The sequence below is a fragment of the Zalophus californianus genome, chromosome 17 (assembly GCF_009762305.2).
Source record: "Zalophus californianus isolate mZalCal1 chromosome 17, mZalCal1.pri.v2, whole genome shotgun sequence".
Taxonomy (NCBI): domain Eukaryota; kingdom Metazoa; phylum Chordata; class Mammalia; order Carnivora; family Otariidae; genus Zalophus; species Zalophus californianus.
The window spans coordinates 43,823,829-43,850,394 of NC_045611.1; the positions used below are offsets into that span (position 1 = coordinate 43,823,829).

General features: G+C 47.9%; 1 protein-coding gene and 1 pseudogene across 6 annotated transcripts; both read right to left on the reverse strand.

The window, feature by feature from the left end:
* Positions 1 to 3,054: 3,054 nt before the first annotated feature.
* Positions 3,055 to 3,155, reverse strand: LOC113936818 (annotated as a pseudogene).
* A 939-nt stretch (positions 3,156 to 4,094) lies between these two features.
* NPHS1 (NPHS1 adhesion molecule, nephrin) lies at positions 4,095 to 25,297 on the reverse strand. 6 transcript variants are annotated; one of them, XM_027617633.2, is made up of 29 exons: positions 24,881 to 25,297; positions 24,558 to 24,773; positions 24,346 to 24,474; positions 24,029 to 24,157; positions 23,444 to 23,525; positions 22,967 to 23,070; positions 22,650 to 22,777; positions 22,380 to 22,551; positions 22,039 to 22,196; positions 21,679 to 21,823; positions 21,445 to 21,569; positions 20,050 to 20,236; positions 19,746 to 19,875; positions 19,404 to 19,576; positions 18,860 to 19,000; positions 18,638 to 18,778; positions 17,757 to 17,878; positions 16,626 to 16,797; positions 16,371 to 16,527; positions 16,124 to 16,275; positions 14,635 to 14,746; positions 14,370 to 14,551; positions 12,775 to 12,831; positions 10,480 to 10,599; positions 10,311 to 10,335; positions 10,129 to 10,204; positions 9,877 to 9,970; positions 9,665 to 9,780; positions 4,095 to 4,397 (listed from the first exon to the last, which is right to left on the reverse strand). In XM_027617633.2, exons 1-29 carry the CDS (start codon positions 24,936 to 24,938, stop codon positions 4,365 to 4,367), a joined length of 3,636 nt encoding a protein of 1,211 aa, XP_027473434.1. In that variant the 5' UTR covers positions 24,939 to 25,297; the 3' UTR covers positions 4,095 to 4,364. The 6 variants fall into 6 exon arrangements, with proteins under 6 accessions (XP_027473434.1, XP_027473435.1, XP_027473433.1 ...); XM_027617634.2 differs by lacking the exon at positions 4,095 to 4,397 and adding an exon at positions 4,414 to 4,530; XM_027617632.2 differs by lacking the exon at positions 4,095 to 4,397 and adding an exon at positions 6,157 to 7,682 and having other exon boundaries at positions 24,352 to 24,474.
* Between the last annotated feature and the right edge of the window lie 1,269 nt (positions 25,298 to 26,566).

A 26,566-nucleotide genomic window follows, 5' to 3' on the forward strand; every position in this document is an offset into this window, starting at 1 on the left:
GGACTTCATTTTTGTTGAATGAATGAATGATGTAATGGATTTATTTGGCATTTGCTGGACACAGGACTTAGAGATTCCTTCTTGCAGCAGTATGAGTAAATTGTGGATAAGACTCCCTCCTTGAGTCACTGTGATCTTGCAAGGAGTAATAGAGTCCCGAAGAATCACCCCCTCAAAAGATCTGGCAGAGGGAGAGCAGGGGATAGCTGAGAGGTAGATCTGCCCTGAGAGTGGCTGCTGAGAAGTCTTGGGCTGTGGGAGAGGTAGGGGGTCTGGACTTGGTACTTGCAAGTTAAGCCAAGACCCTGAGAGGGGCTGGGATAGACCCAGGTTAATTACGCCCCTTAAGTACCAGCAGAACCAGAAGCAAATCCTCTCTGGAGGAAGATTTCCCCAATTTAAGTGTGTAGGACTCCCAGTAACTAAGATCAGGTAATAAGTTCACACTCAAAGATCACCAGGCACACAAGAAAATAAGACACCAGGAGTGAGTCAGCAGAAGCAATTCTCCAGTTATCTACTGCTGCAAAATAAACTACCCCTAAACTTGGTAGTTTAAAACAATAGCAGTAATTTATTTTGCTTGCAAATTAGCAATTTGGACAGGGCTCAGCCTCGCTAGCCTGTTTCTGCTCCATACAGTATGAGCGGGGACAGCTCAGTTTGAGGCGGGAAGAGGCACTTTCTAGATGCTGTACTCACATATAAGACAACTTGGTACTGGCTGTTGGCTGGAGGCTCAGTCAAGGCAGTGGGCTGGGGGGCCTCAGTTCCTCTCCACAGAATGCTTGGGCTTTTTTTTTTTTTTTAAAGATTTTATTTATTTCAGAGAGAGAGAGAGCACAATTTGTGGGGACAGGCTGAGGGAGAGGGAGAAGCAAACTCCCTGTCGAGCAGGGAGTCCGACGCGGGGCTCAATCCCAGGACCCTGAGATCACGACCTGAGCTGAAGGCAGACTCTTAACTGACTGAGCCACCCAGGTGCCTTTTTTTTTTTTTTTTAAAGACTTTATTATTTCAGAGAGAGAGAGAGGGAGAGATGCTTGGGCTTCTTTACAGCATGGTGGTTGAGTTCTTAGGGTAAGCATCCTAAGGGAACCAGGAAGAAGTTGTATTGCCTTTTATGACCTACTCTTGGAAGTCACACAGTGTCATTTCTGCCATAGTCATAAACCTGCCCAGACCAAGGTGTGGTGGGGGGAGGGGCACAGATCTTGTCTTTTAGTGGATAGTGTCAAGTCACATTGTAAGAGGAACAAATCTTGTTGTGGCCATCTTTGAAAAATACAATCTGCCACAACAACAACAAAAGATTCTGACCTATCCAAAGGGCAAAGCTAAGACTGGGGTAAAGTTAAGTTGAAAATGACAGTCTAGGGGTGCCTGGGTGGCTCAGTTGAGCAGCCGACTCTTGATTTTGGCTCGGGTCATGATCTTGGGGTCCTGGGATTGAGCCCCATATTGGGCTCTGCGCTCAGCAGGGAGTCTGCTTCAAGATTCTCCCTCTGCACCGCCCCACTCCTTCCGTCTCTCTCAAATAAATATTTTTTTAAAAAGAAAGAAAATGACAATCTGGATGAAGGAGAGACTAGGTGGAGAATCTTGCGTGCCTGGCAGAACAGAGAGAACACAATGGGCTGCTCTATAGTAGCCATGGAAGTTTCTGGAATGAAGTTCCATGTGGTCCTGTGGGTGGAGACCCATTTTGTGACGGGAGGGAAAGGGGCTTTTATATTAGCAAAGAGACATAGTTCCAAGTGGGAGAACAGCTATGGGATCAGAGTCCTCTCCGTTTTGATTGGGTGACCCCTAAGTCAATCACTGGGGTTGGAGAGTTAGATACTCGGAATGGCCGAATCTGAGTGGCCATTCTGGAGCCCCAGGTAGAGTGGACTACATTCAATGCACAAAGCCTACTTGAAGTGAGGGAATAGGTATTGCTGCTTCCCAAAAGTCAGCATGGGAAAGGGTGAATGGACACTGGGTGACAAAATGATTGGACTCATGAGTGGTTCTAATGGTTCCAGCAGAAAATACATAAAAAGAACTTAGAATAGGGATTGGCATGTGGAGACGGCTCATGAATGCTGTTCGTCCATTGTCCTTATTTCAACTATTAATTGGCTTCTGACCACTTGTAGGATAAAGTACAAACACCATAAGCTAATCTTCATGGTTTATCCTGGTCCATCTCACCAGCCTCAATCCCCATCACTCCCTGCCTTACCAATTCTCCAGCAACAATTTTAGGAAAATCTCTCTCCCCCCAGTACTCCTGCGATTCTCTGTGTCTCAGTGCCCTTCACGCCTACTCAGCCTTTAATATCGGGGCTCGGTGACCACTTAACATCAGAGGACACTCCCATTACCACCACCAAGTTTTTATCACCAGCACAGACCTCTCCGCTGAGCTCCAGATCCCAATATGCAAACCACTTACTTAGAATCTGGGCTAGATTGGTCTTCTCAAACGGGGCGGTACCGCCCCCTAGTGGGAGTTTTGGAAACTTGCGCAATTGTTTTTAGTTGCCACACTGGAGGGCGCTACAGACTTTTACAGGGGAGGAACCAGGAATGCTATTCAAGTACTATTTCTCTGTACCCTAAAGAAGACCACTCTTTGACTTCTAATGCCACAAATTAGTTTTGCCTGGGATCAGGCCCCACATCAGGCTCCTTGCTCAGCAAGGAGCTCTTTCTCTTGCTCACTCTATCTCTCAAATAAATAAAATCTTTTTTTTTTTCTCTTTCTCTTGCTCACTCTATCTCTCAAATAAATAAATAAAATCTTTTTTTTTAAGATTTTATTTATTTTACAGAGAGAGCACAAGCAGGGGGAGTGGCAGGCAGAGGCAGAGGGAGAAGCAGGCTCCCTGCAGAGCAGGGGGAGCCCGATGCGGGACTCGATCCCAGGACCCTGGGATCATGACCTGAGCCGAAGGCAGTCGCTTAACCAGCTGAGCCACCCAGGTGCCCAATAAATAAAATCTTTTAAAATAAAAAAAAGAATCTCCATTTTACTTTTTCATTAACTTCTTTTTTTCTTTTTTTTTTTTAAATATGGAATACTTTTCAATTTGTGTGTCATCCTTGCACGGGGGCCATGCTATCTTCTCTGTATTGTTCCAATTTTAGTATATATGCTGCTGAAGCAAACACTATTTTAATTTTCTTAAAAGTAGAAGAAATACTCTATTTTCTTTGAGTTTATTCTGTAGTTCATTTTCTAGTTTTTTCTTTTTTAAAAATTTTCCCCAAAACAAAATTTTCCCAACATTATTATTATTTTAAATTTTATTAAGTTTTTAATTTTAATTCCAGTATAGTTAACATATAATGTTATATTAGTTTCAGGTGTACAATATAGTGATTCAACAATTCTGTACCTTACTCAGTGCTCACCGTGATAAGTGTGCTCTTGATCTATATCACCTATTTCACCCATTCCCCCCCCACCTCCCCTCTGGTAACCATCAGTTTGTTCTCTATATTAAGAATCTGTTTCTTGGTTTGTCACTCTCTTTTTTTTTCCTTTTGTTCATTTGTTTTGTTTCTTACGTTCCACATACGAGTGAAATCATATGTTATTTAAAAAAAAGAAATCATATGGTATTTGTCTTTCTCTTAACTGATTTATTTTCCTTAGCATTATACTCTCTAGCTCCATCCATGTTGTTGCAAATGGCAAGATTTCATTCTTTTTTATGGCTGAATAATATTCCATTGTGTGTATATACCACATCTTCTTTATCCATCTATCTATCAACGGACATTTGGGTTGCTTCCATAATTTGGCTTTTGTAAATGCTGCAGTAAACATAGGGGTGCATGTATCCCTTTGAATTAGTGTTTTTGCTAAAATTTGGGGGTAAATACCCAGTAGTGTCATTACTGGATCATAGAGTAGTTCCATTTTTAAATTTCGGAGGAACTGCCATACTGTTTTCCACAGTGGCTGCACCAGTTTGCATTCTTACCAATAGTGCAAGAAGGTTCCCTTTTTTCCACATCCTTGCCAACATTTACTGTTTCTTGTGTTTTTTATTTTAGCCATTCTGACAAGTATGAGGTGATACCTCATTGTAGTTTTGATTTGCATTTCCCTGATGATGAATGATGTTCAGCATCTTTTTGTGTGTTGGCCATCTGTATGTCTTCTTTGGAGAAATGTCATTTTCTAGTTTCTTAAGATAGTCACTTAGTTCATGACTCTGGAGCTTTCTTCTTTTCTAGTGTAAGTATTAAGGGGTATAAATTTCCTCCAAAACACTTCTTTTAATGTATTCAACAGATTTTGATAGGTTGTATCTTCATTTTTTTATCCAGTTCTCGATATTCTTTATTCCTCCTATGATTTCTTTTTCTTAATCCAACTTGGGCCAGTTAGATTTGACCGTCTGAAATTTGGAATAAGGGTACTACATTTCAGAGTCAAGCAGCTGTGTGGTGTTGGGCTTCATGGTGCTTTAGAACGGGGGCAGCAAATTCCTCAACAAGCAATCATTATGGACAAGGAGGGAAGCTAAATATCTACAAGGAGAAAATGGAGGAAATCTGCTGAGGGATACAGGCAAACATGAATGGACCAGTGCAAGATGAAAAGAACTGGATAGATTTATACAACCCATGAGACCCAGCTGCACTTCCTACTTTTTGCTTCTGTGACATTGTCATGCATCTTTACAATATATTTTTTTAATTTTAACCTAATTACAGATATACAGACATATAGATTCAGATATAAGAATAGTACCAAGAATCCCCGTACACTTCACTCACATTCCCCAACAGTCAACATTTTACCACATTTGTTTTATCCTTTTCTGTCAGTGTGTATATACGCTTTTTCCCCCTAGCTGTTTGAGAGTAAACTGAAGAGACCATACCCTTTTACCCTAAATGCATAAGTGTACATTTCCTAAGAATAAGGCATTCTTTTACACAACCATAGTATAATAGAACTAACATTGATACAATATTGTTATCTAATCTACAGTCCTTATTTAGTTTTGCCAATTGGCCCCATAATAGTCTTTATGGAAGTTCTGATGTCTCTTTAGTCTCCTTTAATCTGAAATAATTCCTCAATGTTCTTTTTTTCTTTTTTTTTTTTAAGATTTTTATTTGAGAGAGAGTGAGAGTGAGAGAGATCACAAAAGGAGAGGGAGAGGGAGAAGCAGAGTCGCCGCTGAGCAAGGAGCCCAATCCCAGGACCCTGAGATCATGACCTGAGCCCAAGGCAGATGCTTAACCAACTGAGCCACCCAGGCACCCCTCAGTGTTCTTTTCTTTCCCCAATCTTCTGTGTTGCATGACCTTGACATATATGAAGATTACAGGCCAGTTATTTTATAGAATATCCTTCAATTCCTATCTGTCTTCCTCATTATTAGATTCATATTATGCATTTTACTCCGGAATATCATTGACATTCTGTCATATCCTCAGTATTTCATACCAGGGGGCTCGTGATGCCATTTTGTCCCATGACTGGTAATGTTAACTTTGATCGTTTGGTTAAGGTGGCATCGATCATGTTTTCTCAACTATGAAATTATTATTTTTCCCTTAGTAACAAGTAAAACAAATGATTTTTTAGCTCTACTTAAGCTTGAGTGAGTTTCTGCCCCTTGCAAATTATCCATTTTTTGTATCTATTAACTAAAGGCCCCCCATTCAAACTGGCTTAAGAAAGAGGGTAATTTATGTTTGCAACTAACTAAAGCCACCATTCAGATTGGCCTAAGGGGAAAGGGGAATTTATGGTCCTGAAGCAGCTCTCACTTCAGGCACAGCTGGATCCAGGAGGTTGCTGTAATCAGGAACTTGTCTCATTCAGAGTTATTTATGTAAATTAAAAGGGACTAGATTCTGGGCAGACAGAAGCAATAGATATTTGCTACCTTGATTCAGACAGTGGCAAAGAGGAAATAGGAAGTGCACGAAGAGATCCAGCCACAGGATGGAGTTCCTTTGGGGAGCCTTACCCAAGCTGTTCAAGTGGTATCCAGCAACCCAGATCCAAGAATATTAGCATATTCTCTTCCCTGGCCACAATGATTGGTTCAGGGATGGGCTTAAGACCCAAGCTGGGCTGAGGGAAAAACAGGTCCCGGACTTTCCAGAAATACCGGCCCAACAGGCACGGTGGCTGCTGAGCTTGTGTGGAATGCCAGCCTAGAGCTGTAAGGGGTCGTCTTTCTTTCTTAAATGAAGAGTCTACCTGAGCGTGAAACCAACCAGGAAAGCAGAGTCACAATACATAGAAAAATAGACCCTTCGTGGCTTTGTTTCAGTACTGGATCCAGCCGTGCTTGAAGCCAGCATTCCCCTGCCGTTGTCAGCTAGAACAGCCAAATAAATTCACTTTCCTGCTTAGCCAGTGTGGAAACAGAATGCTGTAGGTCTCTTCTTCAAAAAAGAAAAATACACAATGAGGAAAATTCTACTTTTAGGAATCAAATCATCTTTTAAATTAAAGGGGGATTGTTTGGATCCCAGTGCATTTGTGTATTCAAGTGCTGTAGTGTAAAAGCTTATTTTAGTCTGCACTGATAAAAATAATAATACGTTGATGAGCATTTGAACCTACAGTTTTGATAATATGATTAATCAAGTAGAAGTGGAGGCCTAAATGAAGATTATACTTAGCTATACCCTGTTCTCCATGAAAATAGGCTGATTTCTCAGTTTTTCTGTGATTCAATATAAACAACAAGAATTCTCTTGCTGGGCTGCTTTATTAAGGAGACTGTTTTACAAATCACCTTTACTGAGGTATAACTTATGTACCGTGAAATGCACCCTTAAGTACAGTTCAGTGAGCTTTGACAAATCTATACCCCATGAAACCACCGCCACAATCATGATATAGAACATTTCCTTCACCCCCAAAAAGTTCTGTTGTGCCCTTTTGCAGTCAGTTCCCTTCTCATGGCCCCAGGCAACCACTGATCTGCTCTGTCCCCTTAGATTACCTTTGCCTGCCTTAGAATTTTTATAAGTGAAATCATACAATATGTATTCTTTTGTGTCTGGCTGGTTTTATTGTCTTTTTGTTTTCTATAGAGTCTATTTATGTTTACATGTGTGTCATAGTTTATACATCATATTTTAGATACTTGTGGAAAATAATAAAATAAGTAGGATATAACAGTGGTTCACAAACTCCACTTATTAGCCATTTCACGTGTAGTTGAACTCAAAATGAACTATTTTTAATATGTCTTTCCCAACTTCTGGAAATTTTACTTTAAAAAGTATAAAGGCCCTGAAAGAGCTTTTCATTATTGAGATGTCTTTTACAATTCACTGTTTCCCTTGGAGAAGTTTAGTTTCTAAAGTCAGCTCCCAGAGCTATCTTATTCATACAAGCCTTGTTGGCACCAGCTTGAATCATCTCCTGTCACTTACACACACCTCTCTTGAAAATAGTCCCATTCCTTTGTGTCTTATGGAGCTCACTTAACACGCTCAGCCCATGTTGGAATAAAAAGGGCCATTAGAATATTATGTCCTGCAGGTGTAGGAAAAGGGTGTTGAGAAGGCTCTCACACCAGATGTCCCCTCAGCTCAAAGGGTAGAGAATCAGGTTCCATAGGGTCCAAGTCTCCTGCCACCCGATCATAGATTCCTCTTGTATCCTCATATGTCTCCTCAGGTCGGCAGGGGTCAAAGGGGCTCTGACAAGCAAAGGTGGAGTTAGAACCATAGAAGGATGCCCTATGAGTCATCATGACCACTCCAGGAGAGATACACACTCCTACTCAACTTCCCAGAAAAAAAAAATGTTTCAGTTTCTAATGATGAGGGAAAAAATCAACATATACAAAGAGGAGAGCGATTATAATGAGCCTCCATCATGAACCTCCATGTACCCATCACCCAACTTCAACAATAGCAACCCTTGTTCGATCCTGATTTATCTATATCTCCATCTTTTCATCTCCTAACCTCACTAACTGGGTTGTTTTTATGCAAGTCTAAGATTTCTCATGATTTCTGTCAGAAAAATAATTTAAATGTCAGAAATATGAAACCTTTAAAAGTACATGATACAGAGAATTGGAGTGGAATGTGAGTCATGATTCTGTTAGCCTATAAATTTCAAAGTTTTCATCAAAATAGAAGACAAAAAAGACCATGTAGAGTGGTTGTTACTGGAGATGTGCTTTCCCCTAGGATTGGGAGCAAATGGTGGTTTTAGCTCCGCAAACTGTAGAGCCAATTTGCCCATGGGCCAAATACAGCCTGCTGCTTGTTTTTTTACTGCCTGGGGCTAAAGATGCTTTTACATATTTTAATTGATGGGAAAATACCAAGAGAAGAATATTTATGACGTGTGAAAATTATATGAAGTTCAAATTTCAGTGTCCAAAAATAAAATTTTACTGGAACTTAGCCACACTTGTTCATTTATGTATTGTCTATGGCTGCTTTTATACTACAGAGGCCGAGCTGAGTAGTTTTGAAAAGGACAGCAAGCCCAAAGTTTTTACTATCTGGACCTTTACAGAAAAAGTGTGCCGATTGCATCTGTGCTTTAGAGGGCACATATGGTTCAGCACCATGGACAGCATTTTAATGAACATTATTTCCTCGCTGGTGAGAACAGTGCCCCATCTGGGACAAAGTTACAGAGGGAAATCCTTGTCCCAGAGGTGCCAGAGCATTAGCCAAGGCCACACGGAAAGTCAAGGGTTCTGTGCCACCTCCCTTACAGTAGGTGGGGTAGTTAATAGTCAAAAGGGTCTGTTGTTCTTGCCTGCCCAGTCACCATCTTCACTTCCCTCTGGGCTCTCTGTTCCTCTCTCACTCAGTCCAGTGGATGGCCCCTACTCTCTGATGCCATGGCTGGGCACCAGTCCAGACCTGTCCAATTAGCATAGTCTTTCCCCTGCCTCAGTGGTTCAGCAATAAGTATGTGACCAAAGCTAGACTAATAAAGTGTCAGTTCTGGGACTTGAGAGGTATTGGGAAAGAGACACTCTCTTTCTCTGAAGGTTACCAACCTAACGGGATACAAACCTGCATTTTCTGGGGACATCTCTAGGGAGGAAACTCTGGGTCCACCTGGGTGGGGCCTGAAGACTATTCTGTTCCTTGACTTTTCAATTAAGTGGGCCAAAAATTTATTTCTCTATACCTCTCTGTTTAACCAGCATAGTGGAGAAGGCTAATTATCCAGTAGAATGCATAGCTTCTTTCTTCCATGGTAATAGAAATATAGTGAGGCATCTAGATGCCAAGCTGGACTATATTTCTCAGTCTCCTTCATCGTTAGGTATGACCATGTGACTGTGTTCTCATCAGGGAATGAGTAGAGTGTACCATATCTGGGCATACGCCATAATGCTGGGTTGTGCCTCCACCACACTCTCTTTTTCCGTCTCCCACCAGTTGAAACCCGCAGTGAACTAGCCTATCTATGCAAACTTGAACAATGCACTAGAGGATGACAGAGGAACACAATGGAAAGAACTTGAGTTCTGAAATAACCATCTGTAATAGGGTCACTCACCTCTGATTGCTATGTGAGAAGGAAATAGGATCGTAGCCAGGCCTTTGTGCTATGGCGTCTAGCTTACCCTAACTAACATAAACAGTAGGAGGTGGGTTTCTGGCACTAGCCAGGAAAAACTTCTGCTGATACACATCTCCTCACCATTGGTACTTCATCGTAGAGGGGTCCCCAGGCTCCAGGTGGGGCATACAGTCTTTCCACCTCATCATACAGGTGTCCAGGAAAAACCATATCCTCCTCTTCAAGATGTGTGAAACCTGGAGTTGGAGTGGAAAGAAGGGATGATGAGGGCACCTGTCCAGATGTCAGGGGTATCTATGAGCAGAGGGAGCTCTGATATGGTCACAACTCACCTCCGGGATAATACACCTCCTCCAGTGTTGGTGGCAGCCGGGGGCTGAAGTTCTTCATGGAGTGGTAATATGGTTCTACATCCGTTGTGCTAACCTGTCAACACCCCGCCCCCCCCCAAAAAAACCCAGATAAATCTTTTCTATCCTCTGGCTCCATAGTTCCCAGAAAGGACAATGATTAACCTGAAGTTAATGACAGAATTTTAGTCTGCCAGTTCCTTGTCAGCAGAGCTTCCAGGAGCACCCCCTCACCGTGGAGCTTTGAGTGTCTCTGTCTCCGGTCCACTGGCTGTCCTCATATTCATTCTTGACTCGGTCCTCCTCCGACCTTCCAGGACAGAGGTATGGAGGGCATCTTGGTGTTGACTCAGACACCTCTCATCCCCAAACCTCCTTCCTCAGAGCGTTTCTTACAGAAAAATATTCCCACTTACCCTGCTTCTGTCTTCTCTGTGATGCCTGAGGGAAATAGGGAAAAAGGGATCAGAGACACCCCTTCTCTGACCAGACAGGCCCTGGGAGACTTTCAATATGGAGCAGCCCCAGGGCTCTTTGTCACCCTTGGGCCTCCATCCCCGCAGGGGAAGAATGGTCTCTCCTCACCTTCAGCAAGACGCCTCAGTCTCCGCTGCCAGAGGAATCCCCCAACACAGGAGATGTTAGAAAGCAGCAAAAGACCCCCAGCAGCAAACAGCACAGGCAACAGGGGCAGCTCTGTGGGTTCTAGGGGAAGAAGGTACCCCTCAATGAACCCAAAACAATTGGCTCTAGGCCCAGAGCAGCATTCTCTGAGAAAGCCCATTTCTGACTAAGCATAGCCCCTCTTCCTAGGTCAGGGAAGCAGATTGGCAGGGATTTCCAGGTCCACTCCTTCTTGCCACCTCAGGGCAGGTGGCTCCTTTCTCAAGTCAAGCCACTAACAGTAGGTCCTACCTGAGCCCTGTGCTGTAGACTCAGGTGGTAGCTCCAGCTGGGCATTCAAGACCTCTTCCCATGTATTCAGCCTTGCCTACCAACCATAGACCCTGGTATTGGACCCTCCAGCCACACAAATTAACCGCTGGAGCTGTTTCCAGAATCACTGAGGCAGAGCCACACCCCTAAGCCTTGGAAGAGTCAAATGTCTGTCCTTAAATGTCCTTTCTGCTCAACTGATTTTCTTCTCAAGTGACTTCCTCTCTCTTTTTTTTTTAAGATTTTATTTATTTGTCAGAGGGGTGAGAGAGCACAAGCAGGGTGAAGGAGCAGAGGGAGAGGGAGAAGCAGATTCCCCACCGAGCAGGGAGCCCAGTGTGGGGGCTCAATCCCAGGACTCCAGTATCATGACCCCAGCTGAAGGCAGACGCCCAACCGACTGAGGCACCCAGGCACCCCAGATGACTTCCTCTTCGCACAAACTTCAATTCCAGGTAATATTGGAGTCCTCTGCTATGTCTCTAACGACAAGACTAAATCCCTCTAAGTAAACATCTGCTCAGCATCTATCTCCCCATCTTCTGCTAACAGCACTCATTTTCCTTTGAGGAAATAGCCACTCCCTCACTCTTAGACTGTATGTTCCCACAGATCTCCATGGAGGACATGTGGACCTCCCTGGCCGACCGATAAGAGCACCCATCCCTCTTTCCACAGTGACCAGTTCAGACCCATCCAGCATTTGACCCAAGGTAGACTTTTGCTAGAACATTTAGGACACTCCTCTGCTGGCTGCTGAGAAGTAGAACAAAACTGGAGGTATCTGGAGGGGGGGCAGGTACTTCTTTGCCCTCTTGATGAAAGAACCTGAGAAGGAAGCCATCAGAGATGAAGGCAAAGTTGAGAGAGAGAAATAGATCCTTCGTGAAAATCATGAGCACCTATTGGAGTTTTCAACTTCACAAGCCAAGCAATTCTTTTTATTGCCCACAACAGCTGAATTTCTGTCACTTGCAACCTTCTTCTCAGGTTTTGGAGGGGGATTGTTAGCAAAATGGTCATAATTCCCTCCCTGTAACTACACTCTTGAGTAGTCCCCTTCCACACTGACTCGGAGTTGAGACATGTCACCTGCTTCAGCCCATGAGACAATATCAAGTGTGACAGAATCAGAAGCTCAAAAGTGCTTGGCTGGTCCTGCTGCTCTTGGGACTCCTGTGACCACCTCTTTGTGCACAAGTCAAGGAGAAGGAGAGACATGTGGCCCAGTTATCTCCATCGTCCCAACCAAAAACCAGGTTGTCAGATACGTGAGGAGGAGGCCATCCTAGATCATCCAGTCCCAGGAGAGCCTCCAGCTGCCCGTAGCCCAGACCAGAACTGTTCAGCCACTCAGAATCAAGAGAAACAATGGTTGTTGCTATTAGTGCCCATGTTTGAAGTGGTTTATTTTGCATCAAAAGCTGACTGATATGGGGGCACCTGGGTGGTGCGGTCAGTTAAGCATCTGACTCTTGGTTTCAGCTCAGGTGAGGATCTCAGGGTCATGAGACTGAGCACCGTGTGGGGCTCCACGAGGGCCCATGTCCAGGCCTGTCTCAGCCCCATGTGGGGTTCTGCCTTAGGCCCCCACCTCCGGCTCCACGCTTAGTGGGGAATCTGCTTAAGAGTCTCTGATTCTCCCTCTCCCCCGCGTGCTCTCTCTGTCTCTAATATAAATAAATGGATCTTTAAAAAAAAAAAAAAAGCCAACTGATACAGGCTCTGTGCAGGGCATGGAATCAGCTAATTCTTTCAGAATTGAACTGAATTAGGCAGAGAGAAAATGTGTTACATCCAAGAAAGAGCAAGAGCTTAGGATGTGCATAGGGGACAGAGCTAAGTCTTAAGGGGCTGTGGCCACAAAACAGAGGTGGTAGGGTTGGAAACCAGAAGACTCTATTCTCAGGGGAGAGAGGGATATTCAAGGGATTAAAAACTTACCTGCAGGCTGCTCTGTGGGCAGCTGGTAGTCAGGTTCTCCAGAAGGCTGGTCTAGACCTGGGGGGTGGATATAGAGGTTGTGAATTAACGCCAAGAATCTGGGTAAGCCTTCAATATTTTGCAGTTTCCTATTAAGCTTTTCAACCCATTTTGAGGAACTGATTTATGGCTTCTCAGGAATATTTCAAATAGAGCTGCAAGTTGCTGATAGTAATGGCAATACTATCAATAGCCATTCTAATGCCAATAATAATAGTAATGATGATGATAATTATTGTTGATGGGTGCTTTATGGTATGGAAGGTCCTTTTAACCCAAATTATCAATGTTGGAGGGTTAACCAAAAAAGATGATGGGCTCTCAGAATGACTTAATGGAGGTATTAGTTCTAGAGCAAGCAAAGTGAGGTACAAAGTACTTTATGCTTTAGTACTTGGAAGACTAAGGGGGAAAGAAAGAGGAGGAATGGGAGAAGAGAAGTTCCTTACTCCATAAGGAAGAAGGCTGCTCTGTCAAGAAGGGAAAGACAGAGGGAGCTTTAATGGACAAAATAAATAGAAGTTGAGCAGGGGGCATTTCTCTAAATCAGTATTTACATAGCACTTACTTTATACAGGTCCCTGTTCTAAGCACTTCAAGTAAGTTAATTTAATCCTCACAACTGTCTGAGAGAGACCTTAGTTTCAGTAACAGGCACAGAGATCTGAGATACCTTATATTTAGATGCTGAGGCTCGAAAATGTTAAGTAACTTGCCCAAGGTCTCATGACTGGGAAGTGGCAGAGCTGGGACCTGAATCCAGGCTTGTCTAAATGAGGCTCTGTGTGATGAGCTGCTACACTACCGTGCCTGCCAGAGTCCAGCGTTCTCATTAGTCATATGAAGGAATTTGTCCCTTTCATCAAAGTTGCTGAATTTGTTGGCATCAAGTTGCCCATATTATTCCCTAACTTCCCCCTAATGTCTGTAGGGTTAGTAGTAACGCCCCCTGTCATTCCTGATATGGATGTAGTTGGGTCTTCTCTCTTTTTTGCCTTGATTCGCTTTATAAAGGTTATTGACCTTTTCAAAGCAGCAGCTTTTGGTTTCATTGATTTTTCTCTATGGTTTTTCTGTTTTCTAGTTCACTGATTTTTGCTCTTTATTATTTCCTCCCTTCTGTTTACTTTGGGTTTAATTTGCTCTTCTTTTTCTAATTTCTTAAGATGTGGAAACTAAGCATCAATCTGAAGCCTTTTTTAAAATCTAAATGAGCACTTAATATTGTAAATATCCTGCTCACACTGCTTTAGCTGCACCCCACAATTTCCGTGTTTTCTTCCCATTCAACACAAACGTTTTTCTAATTTCCCTTGTGTCATTAATCACATTCAGACAGAATAGTTTAGTGGCTAAAAACTGGTTCCTGGATTCCATCTGCCTGAGTTCCAATCTCATCTCTACATCCTTCTAGCTGTGTGAACTTCAGCAGTTTGCTTAGCCTCTCTGGTCTTCAGTTTCTTCATCTATAAAAAGGGAATAGTATCTACTTTGCTATATCACCCCATAAATCCCCTGAGGAGCTCTGCAACCTGCTCAAGATTGTCCCTTCCCACCTGGGGTAGTGATAGGAATCTGGGACCCCTTGTGAGTTAGTCCGCTGTCCCCCAGGGCATTGCTGGCCAGCAGCCAGACTCTGTATCGTGTAGAGGGCTGCAGCCCAGTCAGTGTGAAGGTGGTGGCCTCAGGTGGTAGGACATCCACGTAGAAGAACCCTGGTGTCCCCAGTGCCTCGTATCTGCATGAGAGGGAGGGCAGTCATTCAGGGAGGTGCCCCAGCCCTGTTGGCTGCCATCCCTTCCTGCCCTAACAAGGACCCACCTGATTTGGAACCTCTGTGGCAAACCCCCATCAAAGCCAGGTTTCCATTCCAACCCCACCGAATATGGAGTCATGCTCACAACCTTTAATCCTGATGGGGGATCCGGGCGACCTTTGAGGAAAAGGATGAGGGGAGTAGTCAGAGGATACAGAAGGGTTCTAGAAGATTCCTTCCAGGTTTTTCTAAGAATGATTTTAAATATATAGTTGATTCTCGTGAGTAGTGGTGGTTATGTTCTATAACATTGTTACGAACACTGAATTACAGAACATCAAATCATTGCTTCTGGGGGAAATGCAGTTAGATTCCTGTGAACCTCCTGTCACAACATTTTCATCAACTAGTCAATACATGACTTTGTTTTTTCTGTTTCTGTTTAAAAACACCTTATTTAATGTATCTTATTGATTCATTAACATTGAACTCACAGCCAACAGTGTTACAATTTGTGTTTGAATGAAGCTTATCCAACAGAAGTGTTTTCTCCCTATCCTTAGGAACTCTAGACAGCACATCAGCACTATGGCTAGGGGCCACTTTAAATAACAAAATCACTAACAAAAGGCACAAAAGTGCAAAAAATATGGGACTAAATAGGCTGCAAAGAGGACATTTCCTTATAGGATGAAAGCTGAAACAAGAAAGCAGAGTGTCACCTTGTTCTACCCCAACTGAGAATGTGCTCATTTGGGTGACTCAATTTTTTTACCTGCTCTGTACATGTTCCTGAATGACCAAGAAAGCAGCGTGAGTATTGATTTTGAGGTTACAAATAAATTTTAGTATGTAGGCAAATTTGCAAATAGAGTTGGCAAATATGAGCATTGGCTGTATATGACATATGTTCCCTGTGTGGATTTTTTGGTGCCTATGTCACATTCATTCCTTGTTTCTTCTTGTTGCAGAACCCTGAGTATCCTTTGGAAAACCGTTCATCCACATTCTCAGGCCAGGTGCTTCTGATGGAAATGACTCCACTCCTTGTAGGAGAGATCTGTGACCGAGCCAAGCCAACCAGGGTGTCGCCTTCCCTGACCACAAGGTTGGTTCAGAGGTGAGATGAGAGCTGAGTAGAGCCAATGAATCGTAAGTCTAGTACTTTCATGCCACTGTTTGGAAGAGAAAAAATTCCATTTCCCCTGGGAAGTCTAACAGCCTCTATGAGGAGCCTTAGAATAAAGCCAACACAGAGAAAAGCAGACCTGAGAGTCAGAGAGTTCTGGATGACAGCTGAACCTAAATCCAGCAACTCCAGACTTTCTACTTTTCAATTACTTGGGCCAATAATTCCCCCCCTTCTTTTCCTTGCTGTGGGTTTCCCTGAAGATCCAGGCTCCATTAGGATTTTCAGGGCAGGCAGAAACTCCATCCCCGCTCATAAATACTTCCTCGGGTTTTGGGAACACTGCCATTCTGGGCCAACCAGAGACTTGGGGATTGACCCAGGGAGCATCCTCCCAACACCCTCACAGCCCACTCCCACCATACTGATGCTGACGAGTTGAATGTTGGTGTGATCTGAGCCAAGGGGGTTGGTGGCTGTGCACGTGAAGAGGGCGTAATCCTGGGCTGCAGACACGTTGGCAATGGTCAGGAGACTGCTGTGGACCCCACCCTGGTGGTATGTGTGCTCTGTGTACCTGGGGAGAAGGTGTGGCAGGGATTCAGGAAAGGTAACTGGGGTTGGGGGACCAAAGTTGGGACTAGAGTGCTACCTGGCTAGGCCTTGACTCACCTGGGATCCTGGAGGTCCAGAGGGACTCCATTTTTGGTCCAAGTGAAGACGATGTTGGGGACGCCTTGGGCACGACAGTGGAGGGTGGCAGAACTGGTGCTATCTCCAGCTGCAGCCACCTTAGTTAGGGGAGTAGGGTGCTCCACCTGGGGGGCAACTAAGAGGAGTTGTTGGTCAACATGAGGTATGTGGAAGGACATGAGAGATGTGAGTTTAGTGGCAGGCCTTAAAATCAGGAGTTTGGGTGTTACTCACATCTGACAACAAGTCGGACCAGTCCTCGGGCTGGAGGTGCCACTCCATTGTCCACAATGCACTGGTAAGCACCAGCCTGGGCCAGTTTGGCATGGTGAATTCGAAGACGCCCTGTGGCTCCCTTTGACATCTTCTCCATCTCATCCAGGCTCTGGTCCTCCTCCTTTTCTCCCTTGAGGCACAAGATACAGGAGAATGGGCCCCAAGTCTGGCCGCAGCCCCACTATCCCCCAAACTGGGTCTCTCCTGTAGCTTTATTCTCCCAGACACAATCACCCTCCACAGGTCTAGCAAAGAAAAAATTCCCCCATCCATCTATCCATGCATCCAATCATTTATTCATGGGCCCATCCATTCATCCACCAATCCAGAAAACTATTCGCCCATCCATTTATCCAGTCATTCATGCTCAGAACAATCTATCTACCCGTCCACCCATCTATTTAACCATCCATCTCTGCATCAGTTTATTCATTTATCTATCCATCTGCCTCTCCTTCATCCATTTGTGCATTCACGCATTCATTCATCTTCCTTCTACCCGTCCACCTATCCACCCTTCCATCTCTCCACCCATCTACCCCTTCTGTTTACTCATACCTGCACGTACCCTTAAATACATGCAACTGTTCATCAGTTCATCCAACTACCTGTTCATCCATCTCTCCATCTCTCCATTGACCCATGTACCCATCCATCCATCCATCTATCCATCCATTCATCCATCATTCTTCCCCAGACATCTTTCCACTAATGGTGTATTTATTCATCCATCTACCCTCTAATCTAATCAATTTATCTATTCATTTTTCTCATTCAACCATTTAGTGACTCATCTATTCATCATTTATCCATGTATTCACTTGTCTGTTTGTCCATCTGTTCTTTCATCCATTTATTCATCCATCCACCTACCTATCCATCCACCTGCCTGCCCACTCACTTGGTTATGTATCCACTCACGCACCCATCCATCTTCCATTCAACAGTTAGTTAGGTCTTGGAGGATGTCCCAACAAATATGTAGTTATATAAGATCATATAGCTGTGATCCCTCCTCCCAAGGAACTCACAGTCAAAAAACCACATCCCCCAGCCCCTACCTCCATTTACCAAAGGTCGGATCCTTACCAGCCTCTCCCAGTTGAACATCCCTGGAAGGATGGGATTGGCATCAACAGTGCAGACTATATCCACAGAACCCCCGATATTCACCTCAGTTGGGTCCTGGAGAGCTCGGATAGTGGGGGCATCTGGGGAAGACAAGGGGTTGGGGAAGGCATTTGTGCCCATACAGATGATGGTGGGAGAAGGCCCCAGGTGGAAAAGGTGTCTTAGAGGTGCTCAGGAAAGTTACAGGTATGAACAGCTATGATACATTCTGCCCTTTATGCAGAGCACGTGGAGTAATGTTCTCAGGGTTGGTGAGGCATTCCCTACCCTCTACTGTACTGTGCCTCTGTGGTGACAAGAATAGGTCTGGGCGACTTCCAGGATTATATGGAAGTGGATCTCCACAGTGGGCTTGGCTTCCTACTTTTTTTTTTTTTTTTTGAGAGAGGGAGCTCCTGCACACGTGCATGTGTGCAGAGGTAGAGGGAGAGAATCTTAAGCCAGCTCCACCCTGAGCACAGAGGAGCCAGGGCTCAATCTCAGGACCCTGAGATCATGATCTGAGCTGAAATCAAAAGTCAAGACGCTCCACCGACTGAGCGACCCAGGCGCCCCAAGGCTTCCCGATGAGAGTAACTCCCATGTAGGTGGCCCCCCATCTGAGCAGATTCCACGTATAGGGCCTCTCTAGTGGGCAGGGTTCCCAAAGTGGAAGTGACTCCATCACAGTGGAGGCTCCCAGAGTGGGAGGCTTTCAGGATGGGTGAACATCCCAGGGTAGGCGGAGCTTCCACAATAGGAGACTCCACAGTGGGCAAGATTCCCTGAGTGGGTGTGGTTACCAGGGGGGCGGGGCTCCCAGAACTCCCTAGTTTCCTAGGGTGATGATGGGGGCTCACAGTGTACATCCAGCCGCACTAGAGTTTCAGCAGTGCCCTCCGAGTTCTGGCAATGCAGCTGATAGAGGCCATCGTCAGCTCGGGTCACATTCCATAGCTGCAGGGCTCCACCAGACAGGATGCGATGCCGAGGGCCACCAGCTGGGGGAGGTCAGGGTGAGGAGCCTGCCAGACCCTCGAGGCTGGGAGACCTGCACCCCTCTCTGTGACCACTCCACGCACCTGGGCTGAGGCGGTAGCCGCGGAAGGTCCAGTTGAAGGCCTCCGGGGCAGGGTTGGCAGATACAGACACCGGCAGCAGTGCCTCACCCTGCTCCACAGCGGTCACCACAAGCACCTGCTCCCCTAGGAACTCTGGAGGGTCTGTGGAAGGGGCGCCACCCGGAGTCAAGATTGTTGTTAAGGTTGGGGTCTGGGATGGATTTGAGATCAGGTACTGGTATAAGGGTTAAAGTTGGAGTCATGACTAGATTTAAGGTTGTGGACAAGGTAACAAGTTCAGAGCTGAGCTCGGCAATTAGGTTCAGGATAGAGGTTAGGATCTAGTTTAGGAAAAGGGTAAAGGCCAGAGTCAGGTTAAAAGATGGAGAGAGGGTTCAGGAGGGTTCACAGTCAGGGGTTAGAATAGAGGGAGGATAGGAGTTGGTGTAGAGCCAGGGCTCAAGGATAAAGTTTCAAGCTTTAGAATGGAGATAAAGGGACAGTGTCAAGGTGAAGACCTAAGTAGTATAGGGTCAGGAGGGAATCCCAAGGGGGTTCCACATACACAGCACATTGAGGCGGTGGAAGGCGCTCATGGTTTCCCGGAGCTCAGGGCTGTGGGCTCGGCAGGTCACTTGGTGGCCATGGTCTCGGGATGACATTCTCAGAAGGACACTCCTGGCTGCTGCAGAGCCTCTGAATGGGGCACTACGGGGTGGTGTGGCCACGCTTTCCAGCCTGTGGCCCACACAAGGGTGGTAGGGTCAGTTCAGGGCTAGCTCAGGGATGGAACCAGAGCCGGAGGGGTACTAGGTACAGGGCAGGACACCAGGGGCGGGGGTGGGGGGCCAAATGGTAAAGGGGCGTGACCAGAAGCAGAGAGTGGAGGGGCCACTGGCACTCTCACCTCTCCCCCTCCTTGTCCCACGACAAGTTGACAGGAGGGTTGCTGCTAACGCTGATGCAAGTCAAGTTTAATGCATCCCCTGGGCGCAGAGCCGTTGCGTTGGCCAGGATCGTCACATTTGTTGGGGGAACTTCAAGAATGGGTCAGAAGAGCAAGGCTCAGATCCCACTTCCACTTTGCCTAGACCCCAGGCTCTGCCACACGCCTCCTGGCTCTCGATATCCACTGTCCCCCAGCCTGGCTCTGGCTTAGTTCCCCGCCACCACTAAGCCCTGCCCCAGACCCTGGCCGAGTGCGCCCTCACACTGCACCACAAGCTGCGTGGATGCGCTGAGCTGACCCGCCTTGCATGTGAACTTGGCCTGGTTGTCCGATGGACCCATGATCAGTACAAGCTCTCGGGAGAACGTGCTCCCTGACTTCTCCAGACTTCCCAGCTGCACCCGCCGTGGCTCCTGGGGTGGCCGCGGTTCGGTCACCATCCGGGAGTCCTGAGGGCAAAGACTGACTGGGGGGGACCGTGTAGCCCTGCCATTTCCCCCCCACCCCCGAAACAGCCCCATTGGGTTGGCTGCCGCCAGCGCAGATAAAGCCTTCGTGTGTGAGGAAAAGGGTCCTCCTTACCCTGGCACCCAGCTGAGTTAGAGGAATGAGGACTGGAATCGAGCACTCCCAGCCGGAATCTCTCCCACCTACCTGGGGCCGCAGAGCCCCACAGTTTTGTGGTGGGATCTGGCCTCCAGTCCCACGCCCCACCCCTCTGCCCCGCCTCCTCGGCTCTCTGGAGGCCAGCCATGGTTGGTGCCCCCTGCCAACCCTCAGCCCCGCTCCTCAAAATCCATTCCAGCTACACTTAGCAAACAACACATGTCAGGAAAGTCCCATGGAATCTCCAAGCTTTTCCCAGAATTTCTTCATTTTTTCCTATCTTTAGTTCTTTTTCTTAAAATTCCCACTTTCCCCAAAGATTTCCTTTGATCGTTCCCTTAATTTCGTAGTCTTACCACAGATTTCTGAATCCTCCCCCAATATTCTCTTATTACACTAGTCTTTTACTAGAATCCTTTCTTTGCCCAAATTCTTGGCATTTTCCCAGAATTCCATCCAATTAAATTTCATTTCTATAATTCCTAGTCTTTCCCCCAGAATTTTCACTAGCCCTCTAACTCCCCAGGATTTTCTCGGAATCCTGTCAAAATTTCTTTTAATTTTAATGGAATTTCACTTTCTTACCTCCAAATCCCATGAGCGCAATTTAATATTAATAGATTTTCAAATGTTCTGTGGAATAACTAGTCTTTCCCCCAAATTTCTAGCCTTTGCCCATCATTGTCCTTGCACCTGGAATTCTTAGTCTTTCCCTAAAATTCCTGCCATTTCATCTGAATCCCTAAGATTTCACCAGAATTTCCTTTACTTTAAATGAAACTAACTGCCTTTTCTCTAGAATTCCGTCCTCATCTAGAATTCCTTCTTGTTTTCCTAGAATTCTCACTGTTTTCCCAGAATTTTCCTAGGATTCCATTTCATCCTCATGGCATTTGTGTCTTTTCCAATTCCCTACCAAAACTCAAACTCTCCAGTATTTTTCAAGAAATTCACATTTTTCCAACATTTCTCGAGACTCTGGAGGAGAGAAAGGGCTCCATCTCCCCCCCCCATTTCTGGCCACCCCCATAAGCCCTTGTTTGGTACCAACCTTGAGCCAGGTAAGAGAGGGGTCTGGGTTGCCCCCAATGGCCAAACACAGGAGCCTAACTCGAGTCCCAGCCCGGAGCCGTTGTCCCTCTGGGGGACCCTCTATCCACAGCTTCTGGGCAGGATCTGTGAGGAAAGCCAGGAAGAGTGGCTTTTCTCTCTGGGCTGGGCCTGAGGGTGTGGGTGGGGAGTCTCAAAGGGATGGGACACCCCTGGGCAAAGGGTGGGGGCTCACATTTCACGTTCAGGGTGAGTGACTTCTTGAAAGTCTCCTTGGCAAAGGCCTCACTAAAGGCCTCACATGTGAGAGTCAGACCATTGTCCTCTCGTCGGACCAGGAACGTCAGGTTGGACATGGAGACGTGGCCACCATGCAGGCCCTGCCAAGGAGCAAGCTTTAGACTTGGCAACGAGAGCACTCCCATCCCCAGTACCCGATGTCTGGGTTCCCCCCGGATCCTAGCAGGGACGTGGAAAGCATCTGCACCCCCTCCTCTGTGAGGCCCAGGCTGCCAGGCCGGTCCTCTCCCAGATCCAGGAGTCATGCCCCCGGCTCCCTCCTCCCTCAGACCCAGGAGCCTGGCCACTGCCTCACATCCATGACCATCTCTTCTGTAGGCACCAGCTGCCGCCAACCCAGCCACCATCGTAACAGGACCCGTGGGCGACTGGACTTGGTGATGCAGGAGAGCGTAACGTTCTTGTTCTCAGACTGGGATGCAGATCCCAAGATGGTAATGGCACTGGGGGGGACTGCAGGGACGACGGACAGAGGAGAGACATGACACTAGGCTGGATGCCTCACAGACCGGCCCCGGCAAGGGGCTGGGGGCAGATGACAAGGTCTTTGGCATCAGACAGGCATGATGTGGGAGCACAAACAGGTGGCTCTCTGGGGCACGGACTGACAGATGGGCAGCTAGTGTCAGGACTCACAGGTGACCTGCAGCGTGACCCCGCGTTCCTGGATCCCTGTAGATACACTGTTGTGAGCCTCACAGCTGAGCCTCGCCCCATGGTCTTCCGGTCGCACAATCATCACTAGCATGCTTCGGGCCACTGCCTCACCATGCTCTGTGCCCCACGCTGTGGACATGGACTGGCCATTCTGGAGACAGAGACAGAGCCAGAGCTGGGCCAGCTCAGGGCCAGCTCCCCCCCACCCCCCGCTTCCCCTTCCACCCCCATGCAGGGCTCTGCCCTCACCTTCAGCCACTGCAGTGTGGCTGGCGGATTCCCCCCTCGGGCCACACAAAGCAGCTCCAAGCTCTGTCCTGCCCGAACGTGCCCCTCGTCCAGGCCTGGCCACTCTATGACAGGGGGTCCTGGGGGGACTGGGAAGCAGCAGTCGTTCAGTGGGCCTGGGGAGCCCATCCATTCTTTCCAGGCCCCACAACCTGCCTCTGAACCCCTGTGTTTCTCCTTGAGAACCTGAACCTTCCATAATCCCTGAACTCCCCCAGGACCCCCCAATTCCTGCTTCCCATCCCCCATACCCACAGCTGACTCAGTTCCCCACTTACACAGAACATTCATGGTGACTGAGACCCGGATGGGAGTGTCCAGTGCTGGGCTGGACCCCTCACAGACCAGGAGCTGCCCATTATCTGAGCTCTGGGGTGTCACCCTGGGGTGGGAAGTTGGGGTTCTGGAGTCAGAGTCATCATCTGAAATTTGGGGAGTCAGGGTGAAGAGGTGGGGATCCCAGGTTCCCACACCTGGTCTTCTAAGTCTCTCTGCTGATTTCCTCTAGGATCTAGAGTTCCATGGAAGAGATCTGGGGGGGGTCAGCAGTGAAAATTGGAATCCCAGAGGCCCACACCAGGCCAAAATCCTTGCACTTGATACTCTGGAACTAGGGTTCCCATGAAGATGTTTTGGAAGGTCGGGGAGAAGAATTAGGTCCCAGATGTTCATACCTGATTCTAGTCTCTGTGCTTGGAATTCTCACAGAGAAATTTGGGGGTCAGGCTGAGGGGAGGGCATCCCAAATTTCATACCTGGCTGTGGCCTCTGTGGTGAAGAGTTTCTCCTGGGACCCCGCATTCACATTAGCAGAGATGTCAGAAATTGTTTGTCCACCTTGAGGCAACAAGAGGGCTAGAGGGATGCCGGGTTCCCCACAAGGCAGATCCTGGGGAGAATGGCCTGGAAATCCTCGGGGTGGACATGGTGCCCCCTCCCTCCTGGTTCTGGAGGAAAAGCTCCAGCTCGGTTCCTCCACACATTCGGACCTCCCTGAATCCTGGAGGTCATGGGCCTCACCCCTGCCCTCACCACCTCGCCGGGTTGTGTCACCCACCACCATCACCCAGCTTCTTGCTTCTGTACTACCAAAGATGACACCCATATCTCCATCTGGAGCCTCAACCTTTTCCCCGAGTCCCAGACCGGCAGTCCTGCCATCACTTTGGTGCCTTTCCCTGGATGTTTCCTCCCATTCACAGGGTCTCACACTGGCTTCAACATCTCCCCAAGTCTGTTCCTGCATCCCCCTCACTCAGGAATGTCCTATTTTCTGGGACCTCTAGGAGGACACACCCCCTCCCCACTCCAGGGGCTCCCGCCAGTTCATCCACACTCACTCTGGAAGAAGGTGATGTCAGGTGCTGGCTTTGCATCCCCAGATACACAGCTGACCATGTACTCTTGCCCAGCTACCCACGTGACTGTGCTCCCTGCCTCGGGGGTCAGCTGAAGCACCTTGGGGGGCACTGGTGAGAAAAGATCTGGGGTGAGCTGCCACCACTGAGAAAAATAGGAGGATTTGGGTTTGGCATCTCGTTGCTCATCAGATGTGCACCCCGGGCCTGGGACTGGGGGCTTGGAATCCTGGGCCCTGGGGTAGGAGAGGGCTGGAAATCTGGACTCCTGTGTCCTGGGGGGGGGGGGGGTCTCTCACCCATACCCAGGATGGAGAGGATCACTCTGGGAGACACAAGCTCAGGGCCTGTCTCTGAGCGGCCGACCTGGCACTCATACTCTGCATCGTCACTCAGGTCACACGCTTCAATATGCAGGTGGAATTCACCTGCAGGCGAGACCGGGGGTGCCAGGTCAGGACCCCAGGCAGCCCCTGCTGGTGATTCAGCGTCTTAGGCCCCAATCCTTTACCTCTAGTAGGGTCCCCTTCCAGGCGGTACCTCGGGAAGCTGGAGATCCTAGGATCCGGGCCCAGGAGTAGCCCATCCTTGGCCCATTGCACCACACTGCCAGGGGCGCTGACCCCACACCGCAGCTCAGCAGTGGCCCCCTCCACCACCGTCAAGTTTTCAGGCAGAGCCCAGAAGCCTCGCGGGGCTGAGGCAGGGAGCGGCAACTGGGCCAGGCCTGGGGACACGGGTGTCAGCAGGAGAGGGCAGAGGGTCTGTCTGGAGAACATGAATGGGAAATGAGGGCCACGTGGTGCTGGGTCACAAGACCAGGGTCCCACTCACCTGCTGTCAGCAGCCCCGTGAGGAGCAGGGGAGCCCTGATGGGGGTCCTCAGAGCCATCCTGGGTCCTCTGCCGGTGGCTCCCGCAGTGTCCACTGCCTGCCTCTCCTCTCTGTCTCTGTCTTTCGCTGGGTCCCTCTCCCTGTGTCTCTGGCTTTTCTTATTGTCTCTCTTCGTCCATTTGTCTCCTTCTCTTTGTTTTCCCCTCTTCCCACGAGTCAGTCTCTGTCTCTCACCTTTCCTCCTCTTCAGTCTCACCCTTCTTCCCTCCTGCCACCCCCACCCCTGCTCTCCTCTCACTATTCACAGCCCCTCAGGGAGGACTCTGCTGCTCAGAGTCCAGCAGGCTCCAGGAGCCCAGGAGAGCGATGAGGCTGATGTGGTCAGTGGCAGAGACCCAGCCCGATGCCGTCCTCACATTGCTGCCTCCCCCAGGTGCCCTCCCGAGTCTTCAGCTTCAGGCCTCTGCCCAGCAGGCTCCTCCCGGCCCAGCCGGAGCATGAAATCCCCTGTCAGCACATGCCAGGAACATTCCACGGTGCCTCCCCAGGCCCCATGACCCCGAGGGCCTGGCTTGGGCCAGGGATAAGGGGCAGCTGGTCAGACCTGGGTGGAGAGCTGGAGCCAGCATGGGGAATAGGACTCCCCAGCTCTTCCTTGCCCTGGCACATGACCTTGGCAAGTCTCTGCCTTCCCAGAGTAGACATCTCATTGCCATCAGGGGTCTCTGCTGGAGAGTGTGCAAGTGTGTGAGAGACTGCAAAAGTGCAGGTATCTGTGTGCATACGTGTGTGTGAAGGCATGATCATGCGTGTGAGCATGGGGAAGGTGAGAGTGAAATGTGATCTGTCAAAGTATGTGCAGGAGTACGTGTGTGTGAAAGAGTGTCTAAGGTATATAAGTGTGCAGGGCTGTCAGAGTGGGTGGAGTGAAAGGCAGGTCCAAGACCACCTGCACTAAGTGGCTACAGGAGTGAGCCCAGCTTGGGAACCCTGTGGCCATGTGAGTTCTAGTTCATGAAGCTTCCCTCTGTCTCTCTCTCTCTCCCACTCCCTCCCTCCATTAGGTGGTTACATCTCAGGCAGCCTTTACCTATGTCACTGTCTCTCTTGATGCCTCTACGTGTCTCTGTTTTTCTGCCTTTCTGTCTTTGTTCTCCTCTCTATCCCTCACTCCACATGCTCTGTCTCTCACACACCAGACGGTCAATAAATATTTGTTCTCAGGGCGCCTGGGTGGCTCAGTCTGTTAAGCATCTGCCTTCAGCTCAGGTCATGATCCCAGGGTCCTGGGATGGAGCCCCGCGTCAGGGTCCTTGCTCGGCAGGGAGTCTGCTTCTCCCTCTGCTGCTCCCCCTGCTTGTGTGCTTGCTCTCTCTCTCTCTCTCTCGCTGACAAATAAAAATCTTTTTAAAATATTTGTTCTCGGTCAACATTTGACTACACCTCTTTCATTTGTTTCTCCATCGCTGAGCCCTCCCGGTTGTCACATCTTTGAATTTTATAACCCTATGCTGCTTGGCCTGCCCTCCCCATCCCAACGTGCACACATACAAACTCACATGGGATAAGCTTCTTCCGCCTGCTTATCTCCTGCAGGAATTGGAACTGCCCGTTTCCTCCCCCCGCCCCCACCCCCACTCCCTTCTCTGGTCCTCCTCCAGGAACAAGATGAGGCATCTGGCCTGA